The sequence below is a fragment of the Morus notabilis genome, unplaced genomic scaffold (assembly GCF_000414095.1).
Source record: "Morus notabilis unplaced genomic scaffold, ASM41409v2 Scaffold384, whole genome shotgun sequence".
NCBI lineage: Eukaryota > Viridiplantae > Streptophyta > Magnoliopsida > Rosales > Moraceae > Morus > Morus notabilis.
The window spans coordinates 727,665-750,374 of record NW_010387635.1 but is presented as its reverse complement, the minus strand read 5'-3'; the positions used below and the strand labels follow the sequence as shown (position 1 = coordinate 750,374).

The 22,710-nt window shown below is 37.1% G+C and overlaps 4 protein-coding genes across 5 annotated transcripts; 1 reads left to right on the top strand and 3 right to left on the bottom strand.

The window, feature by feature from the left end:
- Positions 1-763: 763 nt before the first annotated feature.
- LOC21409293 (splicing regulatory glutamine/lysine-rich protein 1) lies at positions 764-3,562 on the bottom strand. The gene is made up of 3 exons (XM_024177029.1): positions 3,397-3,562; positions 1,891-2,218; positions 764-1,777 (listed from the first exon to the last, which is right to left on the bottom strand). Exons 1-3 carry the CDS (start codon positions 3,475-3,477, stop codon positions 1,035-1,037), a joined length of 1,152 nt encoding a protein of 383 aa, XP_024032797.1. The 5' UTR covers positions 3,478-3,562; the 3' UTR covers positions 764-1,034.
- Positions 3,563-6,419: 2,857 nt separating this feature from the next.
- Positions 6,420-6,997, bottom strand: LOC21409292 (heavy metal-associated isoprenylated plant protein 26). Its single transcript, XM_010115013.1, has 2 exons — positions 6,914-6,997; positions 6,420-6,806 (listed from the first exon to the last, which is right to left on the bottom strand). The coding sequence occupies exons 1-2, from the start codon at positions 6,995-6,997 to the stop codon at positions 6,420-6,422; spliced, it is 471 nt and encodes a 156-aa protein (XP_010113315.1).
- A 2,727-nt stretch (positions 6,998-9,724) lies between these two features.
- LOC21409291 (GDSL esterase/lipase EXL3) lies at positions 9,725-12,612 on the top strand. Of its 2 annotated transcripts, none has more exons than XM_024177099.1 (5): positions 9,725-10,039; positions 10,945-11,048; positions 11,139-11,372; positions 11,986-12,241; positions 12,337-12,612. In XM_024177099.1, the coding sequence occupies exons 1-5, from the start codon at positions 9,748-9,750 to the stop codon at positions 12,528-12,530; spliced, it is 1,080 nt and encodes a 359-aa protein (XP_024032867.1). In that variant the 5' UTR covers positions 9,725-9,747; the 3' UTR covers positions 12,531-12,612. The 2 variants fall into 2 exon arrangements, with proteins under 2 accessions (XP_024032867.1, XP_024032866.1); XM_024177098.1 differs by having other exon boundaries at positions 10,918-11,048.
- A 2,508-nt stretch (positions 12,613-15,120) lies between these two features.
- On the bottom strand, positions 15,121-15,611 carry LOC21411802 (thaumatin-like protein 1a). The gene is made up of 2 exons (XM_024177045.1): positions 15,539-15,611; positions 15,121-15,404 (listed from the first exon to the last, which is right to left on the bottom strand). The coding sequence occupies exons 1-2, from the start codon at positions 15,597-15,599 to the stop codon at positions 15,121-15,123; spliced, it is 345 nt and encodes a 114-aa protein (XP_024032813.1). The 5' UTR covers positions 15,600-15,611.
- Positions 15,612-22,710: the final 7,099 nt, after the last annotated feature.

Below are 22,710 nucleotides of genomic sequence, written 5' to 3'. Positions count from 1 at the left end.
ATATATATATATATCTGTCTTTTCTTTTTAATTGTCATTGTTTACTATAATTTTTATACACTCCATTGTAAGTAAAAGATTATACCAACATTATAGTTCTAATTCATATCAAATCTATATTTTCAATTAACTACTAGTTTGAACTACTATCTGAATTTTTACTTCTCATTTTTTTATTAATACATTTTTACTAATATAATTATTTAACTAAAAGGGTTATTAATAAAAAATAAAGGATAGAAATCTCGATGCATCTCATCCACTTTTAATTTAATGGTCAAATGAGCTAGTAAAGTTGTCATTTAATGGTCAAAATAATAAGCATGAACATCCAAAATAAACTTTTGATAATTAAATTGTCTATGCAATGCAGGACTACTCTTTAATCTTTATTGAGTTGAATGGTATTATCTGTTCTTCGTATGACTCAGCCTGTAACTAGTCATGAGAATTTTACTTGCGGATTACACCAATAAAACCAGGAAAAGCTAATGCCTTTTTATTTTTCCAAAACCAGCAACAACAACAAACCACTAGTCTCTTTTACTTATTTTCCAAAAGAAATAAAAAAAAGGTTTTTTTTTTTTAATATAAGATAATCTTTTCTAGTTAGTGATATCAGTCAGATTGTCAAATGAAAATTGAAAGGCCGAATGGACCGTGTGAGAGCGTTTGGTAATGGTGTGTTATTCGTTCGTAAAAGGCAGAATAATAGCTCAACAAACTAAAATGGTCAAGGAAAAACTAGAAGGACCAACAAGGGTTACTGGAATCTGATGATTTTCATTTATAAAAGAATTGAATCTGTGTCATACATCAAATATATTATCAACCCACAAAATCGAATATGCTTTCCCATCCCAATCTCAATCAAGCATCAGCCTATTTGTAGCCCCCACAGTCCTCCGGAAATTTGAGTCGCTCCACCAACATCAGAACAGACTCCACCAGAAAACATGGGCATACACGAGCTCATTGGTGCTCGAATCAAGCTCCTCAATTGTATTTGTTTCTTCCATTGCACAAGCACAACCTTACAATGGAACTGCATAAGGCAAAGCAAAAATATCCACCGAGGGCAAATAGTGTGCCCGTGGCCAAAGAGTTGAGGGTTCATGGCTCAAGATGTCACCGCCATCCTTGCATCTTTCCACCCCATTTTTATGGTCCTGTTTTGACTTGAATAGCCATGTCTCGACACCAAGTTCCATGCAATCATCTTGCATAGGAGGTGGAACCCAGTTCTCGAATAGATCTCTGTACTGAGATACCATCGGCGGAAGAGGAGGAAAGTGAGGTGATGTACTCAGCATAGGAATCGATTCAGCCTTGTGAGAAATGTCAACAGATTTGGTTGTGGGGCAGTGTTTTTCTTTGATGAGCCTCGAATTCTGAGAAAGGTCAACAGATTTGGTTGTGGGGCAGTGTTTTTCTTTGATGAGCCTCGAATTCTGAGAAAGGTCAACAGATTTGGTTGTGGAACAGTGATTTTCTTTGATGAGCCTGGAATTCTGAGAAAGGTCAACAGATTTGGTTGTGGAGCGGTGTTCTTTGCTGAGCCTGGAATTTTTGGCTACTTGGCTCAAATTTCTCGTTGAAGTAGAACAGGGATGATGTTCTCCTTGTTCTTTGCCTTGCCTAGAAGCAGGTTCAGATGGCCGCCCTTGAACGAAGGCATTATGAGTCCTTCCTGAGGCGGAGCAAGACTGTTCCTTGCTGGGTAATATCTCGGGATCTTTGTGCCTTTGAAGAGGCAACCGGATCCGGATGATGCTTCCTTTACATCAATAATAAAATTTTGAAAGAACATCAGTTTTGCTCAAATGAAGCAAACAATCCCAACAAGAAAACAGCCTTCCCCACGTGAGGAAGGAACACAAAGGCACTCACCAGAGTTATGACAGCTTTCGGCGGGTGAGCACGGATTGCGCCTTTTATTGCTGTTAACAGTGCTATCAGAAGAATTCTGGGAACCAACCGGCTGCCCATGTTCCTCTGTAAGGTTGCTCCTCTCAAGATTTTCTGTTTCAAGCTTCCTTTTCTTGTCATGATCCCTTCCTTTCTTACTTTCTTGGTCCTCCTCCCTGTGCCTTTTCTTGTGACTCTGCTTCTCCTTTCCAGCCTCCCCATTTTCTCTGGCCTTATCTTTTTCTTTCTTTTCCCACTTTTTCTCCTTATTTCTCTCTTTCTTGGCTTTCTCTCCTTCTCTTTGCAGTTTCTGATTACCAAAGTGATTGTCAATCAATACATACTACAATGGAAAGACGGGACAGACACAGCACGAGCTCACAAAGACAAGTAGCATACAACACAGGCTACACAGAACATCTATAGAAGGCCAACATGGAAGAAAAATTTTCAAGCAAGAACGTATTTGGCCATCAAATATTTGGTTCTCAGACATTAACATATGAGAAAGATAATGATGACAGGTCGACAGCAGATATTTAATGCATTTCCAAATTCCAATTGGTTTTCTAGGGGTCAGAAATAAAAAGAGAATTTTTTGGCTCTTGTTGACTAGTTAGTTTTATATTACAACATGAGTACCATTACAACCCACCAGTAATGATATTTGGAAAAGAATCACACTATTGTCAGCCATACAGAAGACTGCACACAACAATTACAGTCAATTTAACATAAGATTTGGCCATTTCACACAGACAACATTCTCTGGAACTAGTGCTTCTCTTTTTATGTATCAAGTAATGAATAGTCACCATCCATGACAGACTTTACTATTTCAATAAGCTCAACCACCAAAATCCAACACCATAGAAGACACGAGTGCACTAACTTAGAGATCTACAGATACTTCGCTAACATTACTGTCTCAGCTCCTCTTCTATACAGAAAGATTAATTTTTCGGTTCTTTTCATCTCAAACTTAAAATTTGACTAACAACAAAACATCTTTTCCACCTAGATTTTAATTTCCTACAAGAGAAACCAACTTCGGTCTATACTCCAACGAAAAAACTCATAAGATGCCTTGAAGAGGACTTGAACCTCCACGCTATTCAGCACGAGACAATTTTTAATCTCGCGTGTCTACCATTTTCACCACCAAGGCGCATATGAAACACAGAGGAACAAATCATATATCCAAAACCCAAAACATCATCCAAAGAGGTCATGCACATACAAACCTTACACTGTCCCAATCTTTTGTCGCTAATAAAAACCCATAGGGGAAAAATAGGTATTAGTTACGTTTAAAAGGTTCTTTCTTTGAGTTCTATAATCGATCTAACAACCCAATAAATTATTCCCCTTTCACAGGCCAAAACTATAACGAAGTAATCACATGAGACATCTCAAAAAACGCATCAATGTCTACGATATCGAACCGAACAAAGCAGTCGAGCACAGAATCATGGATGCTCAACGAACCTTAATCGACTCGACCAGAGCTTCGTCGCGGATTCCGTTCTTCTCGTACCCCGGAGGAGGGTACGGAAAGCACCGAGACATGGATCTACCACTAAATCAGCAACCAAGAACCCAAATCGATTCCACGGATCTCCGCGGAAAATTACGCGATTCTTGGCTTGCAAAGCTCCGGATAGGGATAAATTAGGGTTCTGATCTTTGGCACTGAGCCCTGAACAGTTAAATCGAGTGAAATCTCCCGCTAAAATCCTGTTTGGAAGGTGAGAAAATTTGAGATTTTTGGGATTTAGGGTTTGGGAGAGACGGAGGCGGGGGGATCCAGAGAATCGAGAGACTTTTCTCTTCTCCCTCTCAGATCCGAAATAACTTCATTCGACGAATACCTAGAGGGGCTATTTATAGACCGACTGATTGGGTGTGTTTGGAAATAAGAGTGGGATAATAAAAACGCGTGGTTTTCGAATTCCCCTTTTTGTGTATTTCCGAATGGAGTCTGTTTGGTTATTGGGATACCATAGCCAGTATGCTACGAATACCTAGAGGGGCTATTTATAGACCGACTGATTGGGTGTGTTTGGAAATAAGAGTGGGATAATAAAAACGCGTGGTTTTCGAATTCCCCTTTTTGTGTATTTCCGAATGGAGTCTGTTTGGTTATTGGGATACCATAGCCAGTATGCTATTCCGAAGCGCCATGTCGTTTAATTTATATGATGAAATTAAGAAATAACTATTTATGAAGAGGACTCTTTCCTAATACGCACAAATAGATATTGTACTCGTTTTTAACGTCCGAACCTCTTATTTTTTATGGCTTCATTCGCTTCATAAATTTGAGTTGAGATGTGATATTTTTTAAAAAAATTTAACTGTAATAAAAAAAAAGTTAAGACGTAATATTTTTTGAGAATTTTTAACTGTATAAATCTAAAATTGAAAACTCAAATCTGTGAAATAAACGAGACCTATATAATTTTACGTGTATATTATATCATTTGTATTAGTAAGGATGTTAAAAGAACTCATAATTTTAGAATTATCCTCATTCCTTAAGTAATCAATTGCCAACAAATAAATAAATAAATAACCTTTTTATGAAAACAAACATAAATTATAAATAAATTATCAAAATGGTCTAAATAATTGTCATTGCAATCTTTCGTCGAAGACACATTGCTACCAATTAATTACCCTTTTTCGCAAGGTATTCCTCCTCTAGTTTAGTCAACAAAAAATTCGATTAACATATTTGTATATAGTTTCTTGTATAGTCTTGTATTTTTTTTTAATTATATTTCTAAGAATCCTTTGAAATCGTTAACTTTCTAAATTTTTCTTTAATATAAAGTAGTGTAGAAACACATAGGGATGTTTGGTTAAAGGATTCAAACTATGATTTGAATTATGGTTCATAATTCGCTACAGTATTTTCTCTCACAAAAAACTTTCTAAATTTTTTTGTGTTCTCTTTCTCTTCTTATTTCCTTCTTCGATTTTTAATGTTACTTACTTGGACATTTGTATTTAATTTTCTATTGTTACAAAAAGATCCTTTGTATTTCAGTTAACTAATAATGTTTTTATTTTATTTAATGCAGTGAGTTGCCAACAAAGAGATTGAAGAAACAAAAGGGGGTCACATTATAGGATTAAAACAAAAATGTACATCACTATGTAATACAAGTGCATCAATTATTATCATTAGGAATCACTAACTCTCATTAAAAGAGGTAATGTCATAATCTTAACAACATTGATGGCATAAAACCAACAGAAGGGCCAGCATGTGGGCGTAACCAACAATATCAATCAAAGAATCATTTACCAAATCTTCACACTTTCGTTAGAGCACATTTCTCCTTTTTTAGGCTAGAGAACGATCCTCTTTCATCATGGAAATCTATGTTATGTAATACATCTCCATTAGTTTTAGCTACAAACCAATTCTCACACGAGCAATTCATTAACCCCACTTCACATCAAAGAAGGAAATGGAAAAATGATACATTCACAATAATAATAATAATAATAGAGAAAATTTAAAAAGTATACCTTCATTGTCTAAATATAATTTTTACACATAAGTTTTTTGAAATAAAAATATTAGTCCCTGTGTTTTTTAACCCATACAAAAAGCATCCCTTTTAAAAACATGAAATTTTTAAAAATAGAAGATATCAAACTTAGAGGTACCAAAATAAAACTTTATCATGTGGCCTCATTCACTTCGCTGATTCGAGTTTATAATTCGAGTTGATATGTGATTTTATGTGAGAGATTTTTACTATAGCAAAAAAGTTAGATGTGATTGTTTGTGAGAGCCTTTTACTGTAGAAAAACTAGAATTATAAACTCAAATCAGCGAAGTGAACGGGTAATTATCCACATCCTACCATTTATAAACCGTATGCGAAGAGTAAAAATATCAAGCAATCCATAATAACATGAAATAGTTCTTCTCCCCGATTACAAAAATTAATTCTATAAAAACTATGAAATTCTGCTACTTTCTTTTAATCTACTACAGAATCCAAGCAAACTAAAAGGCACCATAACTACTCAACACCACACTCTAATACACAACTGCTACCTAAACATTTCTTCTAAAAACAAAAAAAAAAGGAAAAAAAAAACTCACATATATAAATTATATGTATATGTACGACCATTTAATTAAACAAAGTTTTAAATGTTTAAGAAAAAAATAATATGATTCAAATTAATAAGGGTGTGTTTGGTAGATGAATCTATAATTATGATTCAGAATTATGATTCAGAATCAGTATTTAGTTTGAATGATTTTAAATCATGATTTAAAATCTGATGTGATGTTAATTAGTCCAAATCATAATTCTAAAATCACCCCTCTTAATTTAAGATTATTCAAACTCTTAATTTTGAATAATAATTTCAGAATCATGATTTAAATCATGAATCATAATTTTAGTTCATAATTAAAATTATTCTAATTTAAATTCTCGTACCAAACGAACCATAAATCAAACAGCACTATAGTATATATTTCACATAACAACACAAGCATTTGGATTGTCGTCGCTGAAGGCGGTGGTGTACTTGACCTCGGTGGAGCTGGCACGTGCGAGGGAGGAGGCCTCCGGGTTCTCGGCCGCGTCCCGCACGTACCCAGCGGGAGCCTTCTTGTCGTACGTCCCGGGCGCGTACGGATGCGCAACGACGTCGTAGGGAATATAGGGCCAGAAGTCTGCCCTCTTGCCCGTTCTATGCCTGACACGTGTCAGCACATTGGCGGGGTCCACGTATCCAATCACCGTCACTTTGTTCTGCTTGGGCTCCACCTCCACCTGCGTCACTCCCTTCATCCCTTCAACCGATTTCCTCACCGTCCTCTGGCACCCTTCACAGTCCATTTTCACTTTTATCTCCACGCTCTAGTTTTGTTGCAACCACGCCCCCGCCAAAAATAAAAATCTTAAAACAGCTGGAAAAAAAAAAAGAAAAGACAAGAAAATATGGGTTTTAAACGTTAATTACCTACCTGTAATTGCTTGCGTTTTTTCAGCATTTTGGAGTCACCACGAGAGCAATCACAGAGATCCGAGATTCGATCCAGCAAACCCATTTTGGAAAAAAATTGGAAAAAAGAAAAAAGAAAATATTTTTTTAAAGAGGAATATGGGCAGAAAGGTGGTTATGTCTAAATGGGGGAGAGTGATGAACATATATGTAATGGGTCAGTAGTGTCCTCCGCCGCCAAAATGTTTGTGGGTGGGTGTAGCTGTGGAAGAGCGACACGTGTCAGAATGTACACGTGGAGGACACTGGATGAGACACATCATCTGGTAGAATGTGTGTGTGTGTGTGTTTTTTTTTTGGCTAAAAATAGAATGTGCATGTTATTCTAACAATTACTAATGGTAATGTATTTTTTTTTTAATAAATTTAACAGTAAAAAATTCTCAAAAACATTATATATAATATTTTTATTATAATAAAAAAAATTTATATAAAATTATATTTAAATTTAAATTAAAAAATCAGACCCACGAATTAAACGTGAATTTAATTTATGACTCGTCCTAGACTCATAGCATCCGTCGTCTTTCCTACGTTAGGGAATAGAAACAAACAATAGTTAAATGAAAAGAAACTTAAATGGTTTAGCTTTTTTCAGAAAGAGTTTTTTCAGAACTTGTAGATACTTCGTCTGTTTTGTAAGAGATTTTTTGCCGACATGGAACTAAGCATGTAGCACTGCACATCTCAAAAAGCCAACCGATTGAGGCTGACATTTCCTCATTTGCGGGAAGCTTGGATGTGAGTTTTAACCGGCATAATAGTATACCCTCTCAGAAAAAACCAACATTTTATATCATCAAAATTTTGTCAAAATAAGAACATAAAAGAATTCAATAAAACTTTTGGTTGCAGTAATAGTTTACTGGTATTTCCACGTTTTGTTTCTGTCACTGCCAAAACTTACAAAATGCTTTCTTTTTTTGGCATGATCACCAAAATACTTGATAGTGATTAGCAATAGTGGTATCGTGGCGGTAAGAGGATAACTGAGGACTCTCTTTCCTATCAAAGATCGATTCCCCTCGTCCTATTTAGGCTGCAATTATGCCTCTCATTTGTGCTGACTTGAGTGATCTCTAATTGTTGGTAAATGAAAGTACGAGATAGGTTCCTTTATCGTCCTACTTTTAATATCAATAAATTATTCTTAAAGTACTGAGTGAGGACGTGAAGACACTATTAATTCTTTTTTTAACTAACAAAAAAATACTCGATAGTGACTCGTAAGTGCAACATCCATGAGGCTAGTGCCACATAATTTTGATGATGTTTTTTCAGGATTTGAAGTGGCGACCAATTCGTCATGTTAGGATGAACTACAAAATTCCCTATCAACTATTGTCCTTTTAACAATGAGCTACCGATCTTCATAATGTAAAATTTCTCCCGATTTATGAAATATTAACAAAAAAAAAAAAAAACTACTTATGTTACGTTTTGAAGATCGATAGGCGATTTGTTTTAAGGGTTATAGTTGAGAGGAAATTTAGTAATTAATCCTCCATTAGTTCATGTTATTGTGAGATCTCCTTTTAACTTGTAGCCTGTACTTTTTTTTTTTTTTTCCTTTCTACTTAATTATCACCTAAGCTTAGTCATATAACAATATCCTTTACTGTGCGCTATATATGTGTTTGTAAGGCATCATTTAATATAATCGATGCTATAACAAAACTTACTGAGAAAATAGTAAGTTGTTTCTTTCCTAAATCCGAAGAATTTCTCTTACTTTTATACAAAGGTTATCTATCCACTTTTTCTCCGATAAACTAAAATGTTCAAATCAATTTCTTTTTTTTAATACAAGTGTTTTATACGGGAAATTTTTTTTAAAAAAATCTATCTCTATTGAAAAACTAACTCAATAACCCATAAAAAAAAAAAAAAAAAACTCAATAATGCATGTCCAATTAGTATCAATCTTGGAAGATATATTTTCCATCCATTTTAAGACAAGAAAACAAATCCAAACAATAACAGTTACGTGTATTCAGGTACAAAGATAGAAATAAATATATTGTGGAAAAAAAGTCTCAAAGAAATTGACAAAAAAAAAAAGCACACGTGGGGACAACATAATTGGCCCAAAGAATTTATTAATACTCTCTTCTAGTTCCAATGTACAGCATCAATGAATGAAGTGATAAAGGTCACGTTCATTTTACCGATTTAAGTTTAGAATTCGAGTTTTACTACAGTAAAAAATTTTTAAAAACAATCACATCTAATTTTTTTACTACAATAAAAAACTTTCGCATAAAAGTTACATTTCAACTCAAATTAAAAATTCGAATCAGCGAACTAAACGGGCCTAAAGTTATCAAGAAGTACTGAGATTGACCTTGATTTACTCTTTTTATGGGCACCCATGTTATTTGTTGTTTGCAAAGCTCAATTTCTCACAGAAATTGATATCTAACCAATAACAGAAAAGAAAAAGAGACTGCATTTATTTGCTCCATGCTAGCCATACTTGCCAGGCCTGTTTTTCTGCTGCAAAGTCATCTGGTTAGGCAGAATAGTAATGGACCATATATCTAACAACCACCCCATAGAAAAACCATCTTCGTTTCTACCCGTCAGATCACATTATAATCATATTATAATTTGATGAAGATCTTGCAGTTTAGAATTATGTAATCTCAATGGAAATCTTTACATACATTGATAAGTCCTCCCAATAAATAAGACCAAACCAATTTATACAGAGAGTCAAAAAATGATTTATTATTCCATTCCCCCTTATAATGTACTAGAAGAAGCTCCAGAAACTATCCCTAGCTACAAACAGCAATGAAGTTTCTCTCACTAGAATCTCTTGCTGCTTCTTCATTACTTAGAGTTTTTTGCAATGTAGTCATTTTCATACTCTGCCAATACAATGGTGCTGCCAAGGGGTCACTTCCCTTTAATGAAACGGTCCCTGCGGTGTTCGTTTTCGGGGATTCGATCGTAGATCCCGGGAACAACAACAACAACATCAAAACCGTGGTGAAATGCAACTTCCCACCTTATGGGAAGGACTTCCCTGGAGGAAATTCTACTGGAAGGTTCAGCAATGGAAGAGTTCCCTCAGACATTATAGGTAGCTTCAACATATTCTTTCACATTCTAAAATGGCTAATAACAGTGGTAGTAATACTAATACTAATTTCAACTGCCATTACTACCACAACAACTTACTCTGGTAATTTAACAATCCTGTTTTTGGATTTTGAAGAAGCAAGATAATTATTTGTTTCTTATCTTAAACTAGTTCGCGGATTCGAGTTTAGAATTCGAATTTTATTACAGTAAAAAGCTCTCAGAAACAGTCACATCTAACTTTTTTACTACAGTAAAAAGCTCTCACATAAAGTCACATCTCAAGTCGAATTAAAAACTCGAATTAGCGAACTAAACAGGTCCTTAGTATTTGATCACTTTCTTTGCGCAAAATAATCGAGATGAATGAATTTTTAACTATATATGAAGTCATCGCTGCATCGGCTATTATTGCTATATATTTCTATTGATTTATGTCACTTTTTTCTTTTTCTTTTGTAGTTTTTCGGATAAAAATTTTGTAAGAGTATTAGGGTGTTCACAAATTTTTTTTGCAATTTGCTATCCTGTAGGTCCTATTATTAGTATTTTTTTCCCCCCTGAATTTAGAGGTAGGGGATTCAAACTATAGACCGCAACACTAGAAGTGACATAGATTTACAACTACACTAAGGCTTCTGCTCATTTCATTAATTCGAGTTTAGAATTCGAATTTTGTTACAGTAAAAAGCTCTCAGAAACAGTCACATTTAACTTTTTCATTACAGTAAAAGGCTCTCACATAAAATAACATCTCAATTCGAATTAAAAACTCAAATCAGGGAACTAAACAGGCCCTAAGCCTTCGATCACGTACAATGATTTTAATTCGAATTCTATTTCTTGACAAATGAAAATATTCTTATATGAATTTGACAGCTGAAATATTTAATGTCAAGAATATAGTGCCTGCCTACCTAGACCCGAATCTGCAGCTAAAAGACCTTCTTACCGGAGTGAGTTTTGCCTCAGGAGGAGGAGGGTATGATCCCCTAACAGCTGAATTTGTGGTACATTTCTCTCTTTTTTTTTTTCCGTAGTTTAGTTTAAATCGATATTATATTTGTTGCGAAAATCATACGATTCACTTCGATTTTTAGTCTGTTTTATCGTTGTCGGATCAACTAGAGATGTTCAGAGAATACAAGAGCAAGTTAAAGGCAGCAGTTGGGGAGAAGAGACTAGAGATGACGATATCCAAGAGCATATTCATAGTGTGCTCAGGAACAAACGACATTGCAAATACTTATTTTTTAGGTCCATTTAGGAGACCCCATTATGACATTCAAGCTTATACTGATCTCATGGCTAACTCAGCCTCAAGTTTCTTACAGGTATGTTTTACTAAGTAATTGCAAATACACACATAATATTGAAATTTGACTTCTCTTACTTGTCTTTTCGGGCAAGCAATTTGCATTTTCCTCTGTTTCATTTTTACTACCCCAACTACAGGCTAAACTCTATTTTGGCCTTCAATTAACTCTTAAATGTCCAACAACGAGTCTTCGATCTATCAATTTGTTCCAAATTAATCTTTTCATCAATCTGACTGTTAAAAGCTCGCGTTTTTTCTCATTCAGATTTTAATAATCGGATAGATAGAAGGATTAATTTGAGACGAGAGAGTACTTATTCTGAGGTGTTTAAGTGAAGAATTAAAATGGAATTTGACTTGTAATTCAATGACAAAAATGATATTACTTTTTTTTTTCTTTTAACTGAGATATAAGAATGCTTAAATATTCACATTTCTTATCTTATCTCTGTCAATTATGTCAATAGTGCCCACAATATGTATATATATATATATAGAGGGAAATAGTGCCCACAATACATATGTGTATATATATATATATAGAGAGAGAATTTTTAGAAATGACATATTTTATCTCTAACATTTATGTCAATGGAACCAAAAAAAAAAAAAAAAAAATTGTGGGACAGGGTCTTTATGGAGAAGGAGCAAGGAGAATAGGAGTAGTAAGTCTGCCTCCAATTGGGTGTGTCCCAGCTGAGAGAACACTGAGTGGAGACATTTTCAGACATTGTTCAGAGCCTCCCAACCAAGCAGCATCACTCTTCAACTCCAAGCTCTCTTCTCTAATGGATTCCCTCAATGTTGAACTCCCACAAGCAAGGCTTGTCTACCTTGACATCTATAACCCTTTGATTTCCATTATCCAAAACCCTCCTCAATATGGTAATTACTATAACTTACATTTTATTTTATTTTATTTTTATTATTATTATTATTATTTTGCCTACTTGCAACGTAATTTTGGTTATGGCCTTCAGGATTTGAAGTGGCGACTAAGGGATGCTGTGGGACGGGGAATATAGAAGTCAGCATTTTGTGTAATCGTTATACGACAACCACTTGTAGTAATGCTTCCAAGTACATTTTCTGGGACAGTTATCATCCTTCTCAAAAAGGATACGAAGTACTCACACATCTTGTCCTCCACAACAAGATAGACAGATTCTTCTAATTCTAATACCTCACCTCATATAATTGTGAGGTCTCTTTTGTAATTTGCACTTGTTATTATTATTATTATTATTATTTATATATACACGCGTTTGTAAGCCAAAGACTATAATCAATCTTACTATTCATAAACTTCTATGTTTTTATAGTATCTGCTGCTTTTTTTTAGTACGTTTGGTTCATAGATTCATAATCATTCTCGATTTATGTGTATTTTTTTATGAAAAAAAATATTATAGCGAGCTATGAATTATGATCCGAACAATTACACGGATCCTTAATGCTTATTCAAGGACTTCGTTGGTATTAAAAAAAAATCACCAAATCGATAAAAGATGAGAGAGGGGGAAAAAAAAAGACGGGTGGGTTTGGAAGCACCCTTAATTTGTTTATTTAATTGAGACTTTTGTGTTCCTTATTTTTTTTTTCCCCTTTACAACAAGAAGATAATCCCTATAATTAAACTCCATTGTACCTAAAATAACTATAACAAGAGGACAATTATTAAAAAGAACCATACAAATTTTTGTAGGGCCACATAATTTTGACTGGCCAAAAACCTAGTGATCCTATATATCACTAAATATTAAAGAGTGATATATCTAACATTTATGTGAATCAAAACACAAAGAACATGAGAAGATGGAACAAGAAGTGCAGTCGCATGAGGGATCGCAGTCGGATTTGAAGCACCGACGGCAAAACCAAATTATCAAGATGATTCCGATGACTCCAGCCACGACGCCGATGATGATTCCGAACTTGGAGTCGGTGTCCGTCTCGCCGTAGATGTTATCGGAACCTTGGTCCTCCGGAAGACTAGTTCTGTACCATAAGTACTATTCTAAGATGGTTGTAACATTAAAATGTACAAATTTATTAATGTAACTATGAGCATAAAACATGTTAATTTTGAGAGAGACTCCCTAATTAGAAATATAATTCTTGAATATTGGGTCGAAAGAGTTTAACAAGATGATATATTGATCATTGCTAATAATCCTTCACTTTTTAAATCTCCTGTTTTGGCGCATTAAGATGTCCTTTCTATTGTGAGTTCGTTATAAAAAAGAAATCGAGTAAATTTTTTAAATTATATTTCCTACCTTAATAAAACCACGCACCCAGATATAAGTCTAGTAACAGTCTGATCATAGAAAATCTTAGAAACAATAGAAAAAATATGGGAAGAAAATCAGAAATACGGCTTACGACAGTTAAAAAATAGTATTTATATTACTCCAATTAATAATAAATAATTGTTATTTAATTAATAAAGAGAAAATGTTTGATACTTAATTATTTAAAATAACATAAATAATATAAACTTACACAAAACTATAACAAACCACGTACATTTCTCAAAATTGTTATTTTTTAATCCATCATCTTGCGTCTCTTACATCCAGTTGAAAGAAATTACTAACGCAACTTTTTACCAACCACAAAACACAAAAAAAAAAAAAAAAAAAAAAATTAAGTTTAGATTCTCAATTAATTATAAGGAGATTTAGCACTTATACTCCCTGAATTCTTTTTGTGTTTTGTGGAAATTATAAGAAATTAATTTCTTCGTAATTATAATCAAATTTCCCTGAATTCTTCTTTTTTCTTTTTTGTGTTTTGTGGTTGGTAAAAAGTTGCGTTAGTAATGCTTTTTTTTTTTTTTTTTGCCGTGGTAAGTGCGTAATACTAGTCGTCGATAATGTGACAATTTGGAGATGTTAATCATATTGCGTTGACTTAGTGGAGGACAATAGTTTCGGAAGAACTAATTTGTCCCCAAACTAATGACTTAACACCTAATTCGTCCCCAAACTATTTAATTTCTTCGTAATTTATCTTTTAATTTAAAAAAATCAAAATTTTTGTTAGGAAAAAAAACCGAATTAACTCTAGTCGTTAACAAGATTTAAATCATAAGAGATAATTATGGGACTAATTTGAAAGGAAAAAAAAACTAATATTAAAAAAAATGTTACGGGTACAGGTGTTAAAAAATTAGTTATATTATTGTCAAAAATTAATATCGATTAATAATTAAGAGTCAATTACTCCTATTTTAAAGATTAATTGAAAAGTTTTAAATTGTAAAGAAAAAAATTTTAGAAGAAGAAAGTATCAAATTGCAAGAAATCCGGGGTGAATATGCAATTATAATTACCCGGTGCCGGTGGGGGTAGAATAGAAACCGGAATTTCGACCACAGAAGTCGACGACATAATTCTCTGCGTCACATGTGAAAGTCGTACCGGCGTTGTCATAAGCAAACGTACGAGCCTGTGGACACCAGTTTTTGAACAGCTCCGAGTAAGAGTTTTGCTTACAAGCAATCTTGGACGACGAGTAATTATTTCCATTATTACTACAACAATACTCCGCCTCTTCAACCGCCTCACACGCGCTTTTCAGCCCCACGCTCTCGTTTCCGCTGCCGTAGATCACCCGGAGCTCCGCCGGGCAGTTCCCCGACTCGTAATCCACCGCACACCCCACCGTTGCGCAGCCTCCGGCGGCGGCCCCCGTGGAAACCACCTTCACGGGGAGGTTGTAGCCGTCGACCACGCTGACGGAGTAGGTGTCGGGGCTCGTCAGCTCGTGGAGGAGATTTCCCCGCCCCCCCCGCCGCAATCCACGGCGGATGAGCCGCAGTCACCGGTGGCACAGGAGAATTTTCCAACAGAGGTGGTGGCGCAGCGGGTTCGGGCCCATACGCGACCGGACCAGCCAGAGGGCACGGGTAGGGTTTCGGAGTCTCCAGCGTTGAGGGAGAAGCCGGACGGAGAGATCAACGGCGAGCCGGGGTTTGGTAAAACGGCAGGCCATATGATGTCGTTGCAGTTGTTTGTGATTGTCAACGTGGTTGCATAAGTGCCTGCAAAAATGAAAAGAAGTAACATATTAGAAGTGCATTGATTAACAAGAATCAATTTTAAGAAAAATGTGTGTGTCTATTTATATATATATATATAAATATATATATATACACATAAATATATATACACGTACCTAAGAAGAAGGATTGGAGAAGAGAAAGAGAGAACAAAACTAGAGCACTGTAAGCTGCCATATATTGAGACTTTTTAAGAATGTGTCGATTGTTTTGGCACCAGTCTTTAATGGTACAAGCTATAGTGTTTGAATATTTATGCATTTAGAAATTATTGTATTATTAATTTGTTGTATAAATTCATTTGTGCGTGTTATATTTTCTACAGGACTAATACTTTTCATGCAATCATTTTCTACTTTGCATTTCGGCAGTTAGCTTAGAATTATCAATACAGGAAAACTAATAAGCAGGAAAAGAACAAAGGAAGAAGAATGTAAGAAATTTATCATTTGATGACCTACTTTTGTTGACTGGGTCATTAATTTAAAGCATTGATATTTTTATGGCACAAAGGAAGACCTGTGGGGGAAATTATTCTATAAATTCAGACGCACCACCACAACATTATAAACTAAGTAATGACAAGTTGGAAATAAACAAATTAATATATATATATATGTGTGTGTGTGTGTGTGTGTGTTTATACAGTATAGTTCATAATATATATATATATATATATAAATATAGCAGGAGAATATGTATAACAATGATACAATAACGTGAAAACCACCGGCGGATACGCAACGGTGATGCTATTCACATGCATGTGCTAAAGACGTATATATGTTAACGACGTGCCTTTGCATTTAGACATATTAAATACTGTGATTATTATTATATGATATTTTTTTGATAATTGAAGCTTCACACATTTTCTTTTCGGAAATTTGCAATCAATTTTATGATATTCCCGCATTGTCATCAAGATGGTTGTTGGGTACTCTTGTTGGCATGATTAAAATTTTGCCCTGTATGGCGAATGGAGATCAAATATTGGTGTGTTATTTATTTTATCCACCTCAAATTAAAACAATAATAAAAAAATGGCTCAATTATTAGTTGTAAAGTTGACTCAATTTTTGTGGTTACAAGTCAATTTTTATTTAAAAAATTTCCTTCACATACGTACCAATAAGATAAAACGTTCAGATAATGATAATGTTCTTATTCGTATTTGGCATTTAGAAAGGAAAGTGCCTATATATCTAGATGTGGACCCCTCCCACCTTCCTGCTGTAGATCCCCAGTCCCCACCCTCCTGAGTACGCTGCAATTTCGGTCCATACAAAATTGAAGTAATTACATGCAAAATTTCATAATAATATAACAAAAAATGACATTATAATTATCATAATAATATTATATGTTGTACTATATAATGATATAATTATTATTTTAATGACATAAAAATAATATAAAATTTTGTTATTCTTATAATATTTCAAAATTTTTGTTAAATTAAAACTTTAATATCATATTTTTACTATATGTGTAAATTACCCTATAAAATTTCAGGCCAATCGGAGTTCTTAAGCCCGTTGAGTTTTAGGGTTAGTCTGGGCCGAGGCCGACCTCCCACTTTTTGGGCATCTAGGCTCAAAATTTTCTATTCGGGCAGCCGAATATAGGTTAGACCGTCTAAGAGGATGTTTGTTTCATGTATTCATTCATGATTCTTTACATCTCTAACAAAAAATACATATAAAATAAAAATAATTCTGAATTATGATTCTAAATCTTACGACGGAGTTGAGGTCGACAAAAGTCTAGACTCGAGAGTGGGGTTAATGACAAAATAACCAACTCACTTGAGGGGTTGAAAGCATTTGTGGGACCCACGTCAAGAGTCAAGTCAAGTTCCTTTTGAAAGGGGTTTGACATGTAGGTGTCCAATCTACGTATAACATTACATATACGAAGGAAACAAACAATGATATATGGTAAAATGGTGTTCAGAGGTGAATCTTACATTATGAAATTAATAGGTGAGACTTATTTTTTATTAGTGGGTGGAGTTTAGACTAGTTGTGCCCTTAATATATTTTTTTTCCTGTTAATCTGCATACCCATTTCAGTTTTTACGGCGAGTTTTCTTAATCAAAGTTTTCCTAGAACTGTTGTGTTTCTAATATTCTCTTTTTCAGCCCTTATTAGTGATTATCCCAGTATTTAACTGTCAATTTGCATATGTTTATTTATGCGTCTGATTTCCCTGGTGGGTTTTCGTCTATGAAGTAGAATTTTGTTAGAAATTTGCACTTCTAACATTTTCTCTCACTATTTATTAGTGTTTATCCTGATATTTAAATCATTTGCCCATTTTCGTTCTTTGTGTGTATCTGTAATTATATTTGCTTGTTGGCTCTTCGAATCAAATTTACAGTTGTGAAAATTGATATTTATATTTATATTTCCATGGTGAGTTTTTGAATTGAAATATGTATAAAATATGCATAAATAGATTGCTGGAATGGCCACGAAAAGAAGAAGAAAGCCGACCCAAATAGGCAACACTGATGAGAAAATCCTATTATCTGGTCCCTCCATAAGTGATCTCCCAACGACAATCTTTGTTGATACTTTTCTAAAACTATCTACGACGAGCATTATTTATTGCGAATGTGTGTGCAAGACTTGGCACAGTATAATCTCAGACCCTTATTTTGCTAAGCTGCACTTGGCCCAAGAGAACACCTCTCTTTTGATTCGAGATACTGGTTGGTACCGCATTTTGAGAACCCTTTACTTGATGGAGAGTATGATAGCTGGGCTGGATTACCTTTGGAGGAGGACAGGGTCCAAGGTCACATACAGCGGTGGGCTGATCAAGAGGCCCAAAAGGCAGAGGCCCAAGAGGTAGTCGACCAAGACAAAACGACACAAACCAGGCGTCGTTCAATGGCTGGGATTAATGAAGAACAGAGCGAAGCTGAGAAGGTTCCAGATGAAGAAAAGCGTGATGCTCGAGAGGTCAGGATTAGGAGGAAGCCAGTGTGGCTCAACGACTTCAAGCTGAATGGAAACCGTTGAGATCTTTGTCAATGGCTGGGATTAATGAAGAACAGAGCGAAGCTGAGAAGGTTCCAGATGAAGAAAAGCGTGATGCTCGAGAGGTCAGGATTAGGAGGAAGCCAGTGTGGCTCAACGACTTCAAGCTGAATGGAAACCGTTGAGATCTTTGCGGGATGACACTGCTATTTTCATTTTTGTTATTCTGCTTTCTGTTATTGCTATTTTCGATGCTCGCTTGGTGAGGGATGAGAGATATAAATTGGCTTGTTCTGAAAAGTTTTTATTCATGCAAACAGTAGAATCACATTGTAAGGAGTTGGGCACTGACTCGAAGAGTGCGTTTTTTGCAATAAAATCTTCCAATATTCGCATCAATTGGTGCTTTCATTGAGAGACAGACGATGAGGAACGAAGACGTAGCAGAAGCCATGAGAGCTATGGAGGCCAGTTTTAAGCAACACTCCGATGGGCAGCTTGCCAAATTTGCTTCCCTCTTGGAGCAATACGTGGCCAACACAGAGTTGCGATTGTCTCAACTCGACCAGGAATCAACGGTGAACAAGGCCAAACAGACGGAGGAACATGAGCCAAGATTGGAGAGCAACTTGAGCGGAGGTTTCCGAGCCGAGAGCGTGAAGCCACCAACCGAGTTGACTTCCCTGCTAAAAACATTGCGGGTGGACATTCCCCGGTTTAATGGCAGCAATGTAGAGAACTGGATTTACAAGATCAACAAATTTTTTTCTCTGCATAATGTGGAACCAGCGACTCGATTGTCGGTAGTTGCCTTCCATCTCGACGGGGAGCCTTCTACGTGGTTCCAATGGATGGAACGAGGGGGGGCACTTCCCACTTGGGAGATATTCATCCATGAGCTATGCAAACGCTTCGGAGCTTCGCTCTACGATGATCCGTTAGGTAGGATCTCCAAGTTGGTGTAGACAGGCAGAGTTTCCCAATTTCACGCAGAGTTTGAAAGTCTAATGACTCGCATCACAGGTGTGTCTGATCCCTTATTCCTCAACTTTTTTATTTGGGGACTAAAACCAGAAATTCGTAGGGAGTTGTTAATGGTACCCCCTGTTAATTTGGCCGAAGCCATGGCTAAGGCTCAACTATATGAGGAACGACATGAGGATTTGAGTGGTAGGCATAGGAGGGAGGGGTTTAGGAGTGTGGAGAATGGAGCTAGCAAAGGCGGATCGATAGGAGGGCCATTAGGGGTAACCACGGGGTCGCAAGGGAGGGCGACATTGACTTGGGCCCCACGAGGCGGGGAGAACCCGAATGGTGAGAATAAGTTTCCCATCAAACGGCTTACACCAGCGGAAGTGCGGGAGAAAAGAGAGAGAGGCCTTTGTTTTAGTTGTGATGAGAAGTACAGCGCCAACCATCATTGCAAAAACAGGGTCCTCATCATGTGTGGGGAGGAGTTCGATGGTCAGGAAGAAGAGATGGCACTACGATCCGAAAACAGCCTATCGGAGGAAGAGTTGGAGGTGAGTCTCAATTCTCTTTCTAATTCGGTGAATCCGCGGATTTTTCGAATCATGGCGAAGCATGGGACTGAGAGCTTGGAGGTTTTAATTGACACAGGCAGCAACAATAACTTTATCCAGGAGGCGTTAGTGGAGAGTTTGGGACTCCAGTGGGAGGTGGCCAAGAGGTTTAAGGTGTATATGGCCAATGGACAACATCTCGTTTGTAATAAGCTGTGTATGGGAGTTAAGCTGAAGATGCAGGGAATTATTTTCACAGTGGATTTGTATATATTGCCAATTTATGGTTTGGATGTCGTTTTGGGAATGCAATGGCTGCAAACATTGGGCCCTTGTCTTCACGATCATAATGAACTCACAATGGAATTCCAGTGGGCAGGGCAAAGGGTGAAGTTGGCGGGAAAGACTATTATTACTACCAAGCAGGTGACATTCTCACAGCTAAGTGCTATGATTCAAGGGGGTGGTGTGAGCGGGGTTTACACGTTGGCTTCTGCAAGTCAACGGCAGGAGAAGGGTGGGGAAACTTCAGCAGACGAGGTGGACCTCCTAGAACAGACTCTGCCAGCCGCGGGAAAGGGGTCCTTAGGCCATTTCGGGTTGTTTTTGAAGAACCCAAGCAACTACCTCCTTACCGTAATGTTGACCACAGGATTTACCTGCAACCTGGTTCTACACCAGTGAATGTAAGACCCTACAGATATCCGTACTTCCAGAAGGATATCATGGAGAAAATTGTTAAGGAGATGCTTGACTGTGGTTTTATTCGTCCTAGTAACAGCCCTTATTCATCCCCGGTTTTGTTGGTTAAAAAGAAGGACGGGACTTGGCGTTTTTGCGTAGACTACCGAGCGCTCAATGCTCTCACCGTCAAGGACCGGTTGCCCATACCGACCATTGATGAGTTGTTAGACGAACTTGGCAGCGCAATGGTGTTCTCAAAATTGGATCTTAGAGCTGGATATCATCAAATTCGGATGGACGGTAGGGACATACACAAGACGGCGTTTCGGACACATGACGGACACTACGAGTTTGTCGTCATGCCGTTTGGGCTCACCAACGCCCCATCCACATTCCAGGCAGCCATGAATCAGGTATTTAAGCCTTACTTACGGAAATTTGTCATTGTATTCTTTGATGATATCCTAGTATATAGCACAAGTTTAAAAAAGCATACGAAACACCTTCGGGTCGTGCTACAATGCCTTAGTTCCAACCGATTTTTCGCCAAGGGGAGTAAGTGCCAATTTTTTCGGGAAACCATAGAATACCTCGGCCACATAGTGTCGAAAGAAGGGGTGCGGGCCGACCCAACCAAAATTGAAGCAATGACAAGCTGGCCTCTACCAAAAAATTTGAAGCAACTACATGGATTCTTGGGGCTCACAGGTTACTACAGGCGTTTCGTGACCAATTATGCCTCTATAGCTGCACCACTTACAGAGTTGCTCAAGAAGGATAATTTCCAATGGGGAAAACAAGCGTTCGCAGCTTTTGAGCACTTAAAGGAGGCTATGATGGCAACGCCGGTGCTACGCCTACCCGACTTTACAAAAACTTTTGTGGTAGAGACGGACGCTTCAAATGTCAGAATCGGTGGGGTCTTAATGCAAGACGGGCACCCCATAGCATTTTTCAGCAAGAAGTTGGGCCTTCGGATGCAAGGGGCCTCCGTATATTTGCGTGAGTTGCGGGCAGTGGTGGAGTCAGTATCCAAATGGAGGCAATACCTCCTCGGGCGCCACTTCATTATTCGAACCGACCACAAAAGCTTGAGAGAGCTTCTCACACAAGTGTTACAAACACCTGACCAACAGCATCTCCTGCGAAAGTTAATGGGATACCAGTTCTCTATTGAGTATAAGCCGGGGGCAGAGAATTCGGTGGCCGATGCCCTGTCACGTCGATATGAAGGTCTTCAAACACGGATGTTAGCGGCCGTTTCAGTTGGGCGGTTTGACTTTTTAGAGGCACTCAAGAAAGAAAACCGTACTTGTGGTGATTTGCTGGCCATCAGGCAGCAGCTTGAGGAAGGTACGCTGACAGACAAAAAATTCACCTCACAAGATGGGATACTCTTCCATTCGGGCAGGTTATACCTAAGCCAGGACTCCACCTTGAAGGAGGTCATGTTGAAGGAGTTTCACGAGTCGCCAATGGGAGGGCATGCCGGGGTGGAGAGAACGTACATACGGCTTTCTGCTAATTTTTATTGGATTGGTATGAGACAAGCAGTAAAAGACTTTGTGGAGAAATGTATCACTTGCCAAGCGGTTAAGTACTCGACAGCACCCCCATACGGCTTGCTTCAACCTCTGGAAATCCCTGAGCGCGTTTAGGAAGACTTGGCGCTTGACTTCATCGTCGGTTTACCAAACTCCAAGGGTTACACTACGGTCCTAGTCGTCATCGATCGCCTCACCAAGTATGCGCATTTCGGGGCGTTACCCTCTCATTACACAGCCACAAAGGTGGCTGAATTGTTCTGTAATATGGTGATCAAGCTACATGGGTTGCCTCAGTCAATTGTGTCGGATCGAGATCCCATTTTCACCAGCAAATTCTGGAAGAAGCTCTTTGAGTTTATGGGCACTAGGCTACGGATGAGCTTGGCATACCATCCGCAAACCGACGGCCAGTCGGAAGTATTAAACCGATACTTGGAACAATATTTGCGAGCATATACAGCTGAGAATCCTAAAGAGTGGTATTCCTTCCTTGGTTGGGCCGAGTACCACTACAACACTAGTAACCAATCTGCCATTGGCATGTCA

What these genes read in the sequence shown, in the direction of transcription:
- LOC21409292 (XM_010115013.1), bottom strand. Translation starts at nt 6,997, where the DNA reads ATGGGTTTGCTGGATCGAATCTCGGATCTCTGTGATTGCTCTCGTGGT. An exon ending in AAAAACGCAAGCAATTACAG is followed by an intron (nt 6,807 to 6,913) that starts GTAGGTAATTAA and finishes CAACAAAACTAG; the next exon opens with AGCGTGGAGATAAAAGTGAA.
- LOC21409291 (XM_024177098.1), top strand. Translation starts at nt 9,748, where the DNA reads ATGAAGTTTCTCTCACTAGAATCTCTTGCTGCTTCTTCATTACTTAGA. An exon ending in AGTTCCCTCAGACATTATAG is followed by an intron (nt 10,040 to 10,917) that starts GTAGCTTCAACA and finishes TGAATTTGACAG; the next exon opens with CTGAAATATTTAATGTCAAG. An exon ending in CCCTAACAGCTGAATTTGTG is followed by an intron (nt 11,049 to 11,138) that starts GTACATTTCTCT and finishes TTCGATTTTTAG; the next exon opens with TCTGTTTTATCGTTGTCGGA.
- LOC21409293 (XM_024177029.1), bottom strand. Translation starts at nt 3,477, where the DNA reads ATGTCTCGGTGCTTTCCGTACCCTCCTCCGGGGTACGAGAAGAACGGA. An exon ending in CTCTGGTCGAGTCGATTAAG is followed by an intron (nt 2,219 to 3,396) that starts GTTCGTTGAGCA and finishes TTTGGTAATCAG; the next exon opens with AAACTGCAAAGAGAAGGAGA. An exon ending in CGAAAGCTGTCATAACTCTG is followed by an intron (nt 1,778 to 1,890) that starts GTGAGTGCCTTT and finishes ATTGATGTAAAG; the next exon opens with GAAGCATCATCCGGATCCGG.
- LOC21411802 (XM_024177045.1), bottom strand. Translation starts at nt 15,599, where the DNA reads ATGGCAGCTTACAGTGCTCTAGTTTTGTTCTCTCTTTCTCTTCTCCAA. An exon ending in TCTCCAATCCTTCTTCTTAG is followed by an intron (nt 15,405 to 15,538) that starts GTACGTGTATAT and finishes TCATTTTTGCAG; the next exon opens with GCACTTATGCAACCACGTTG.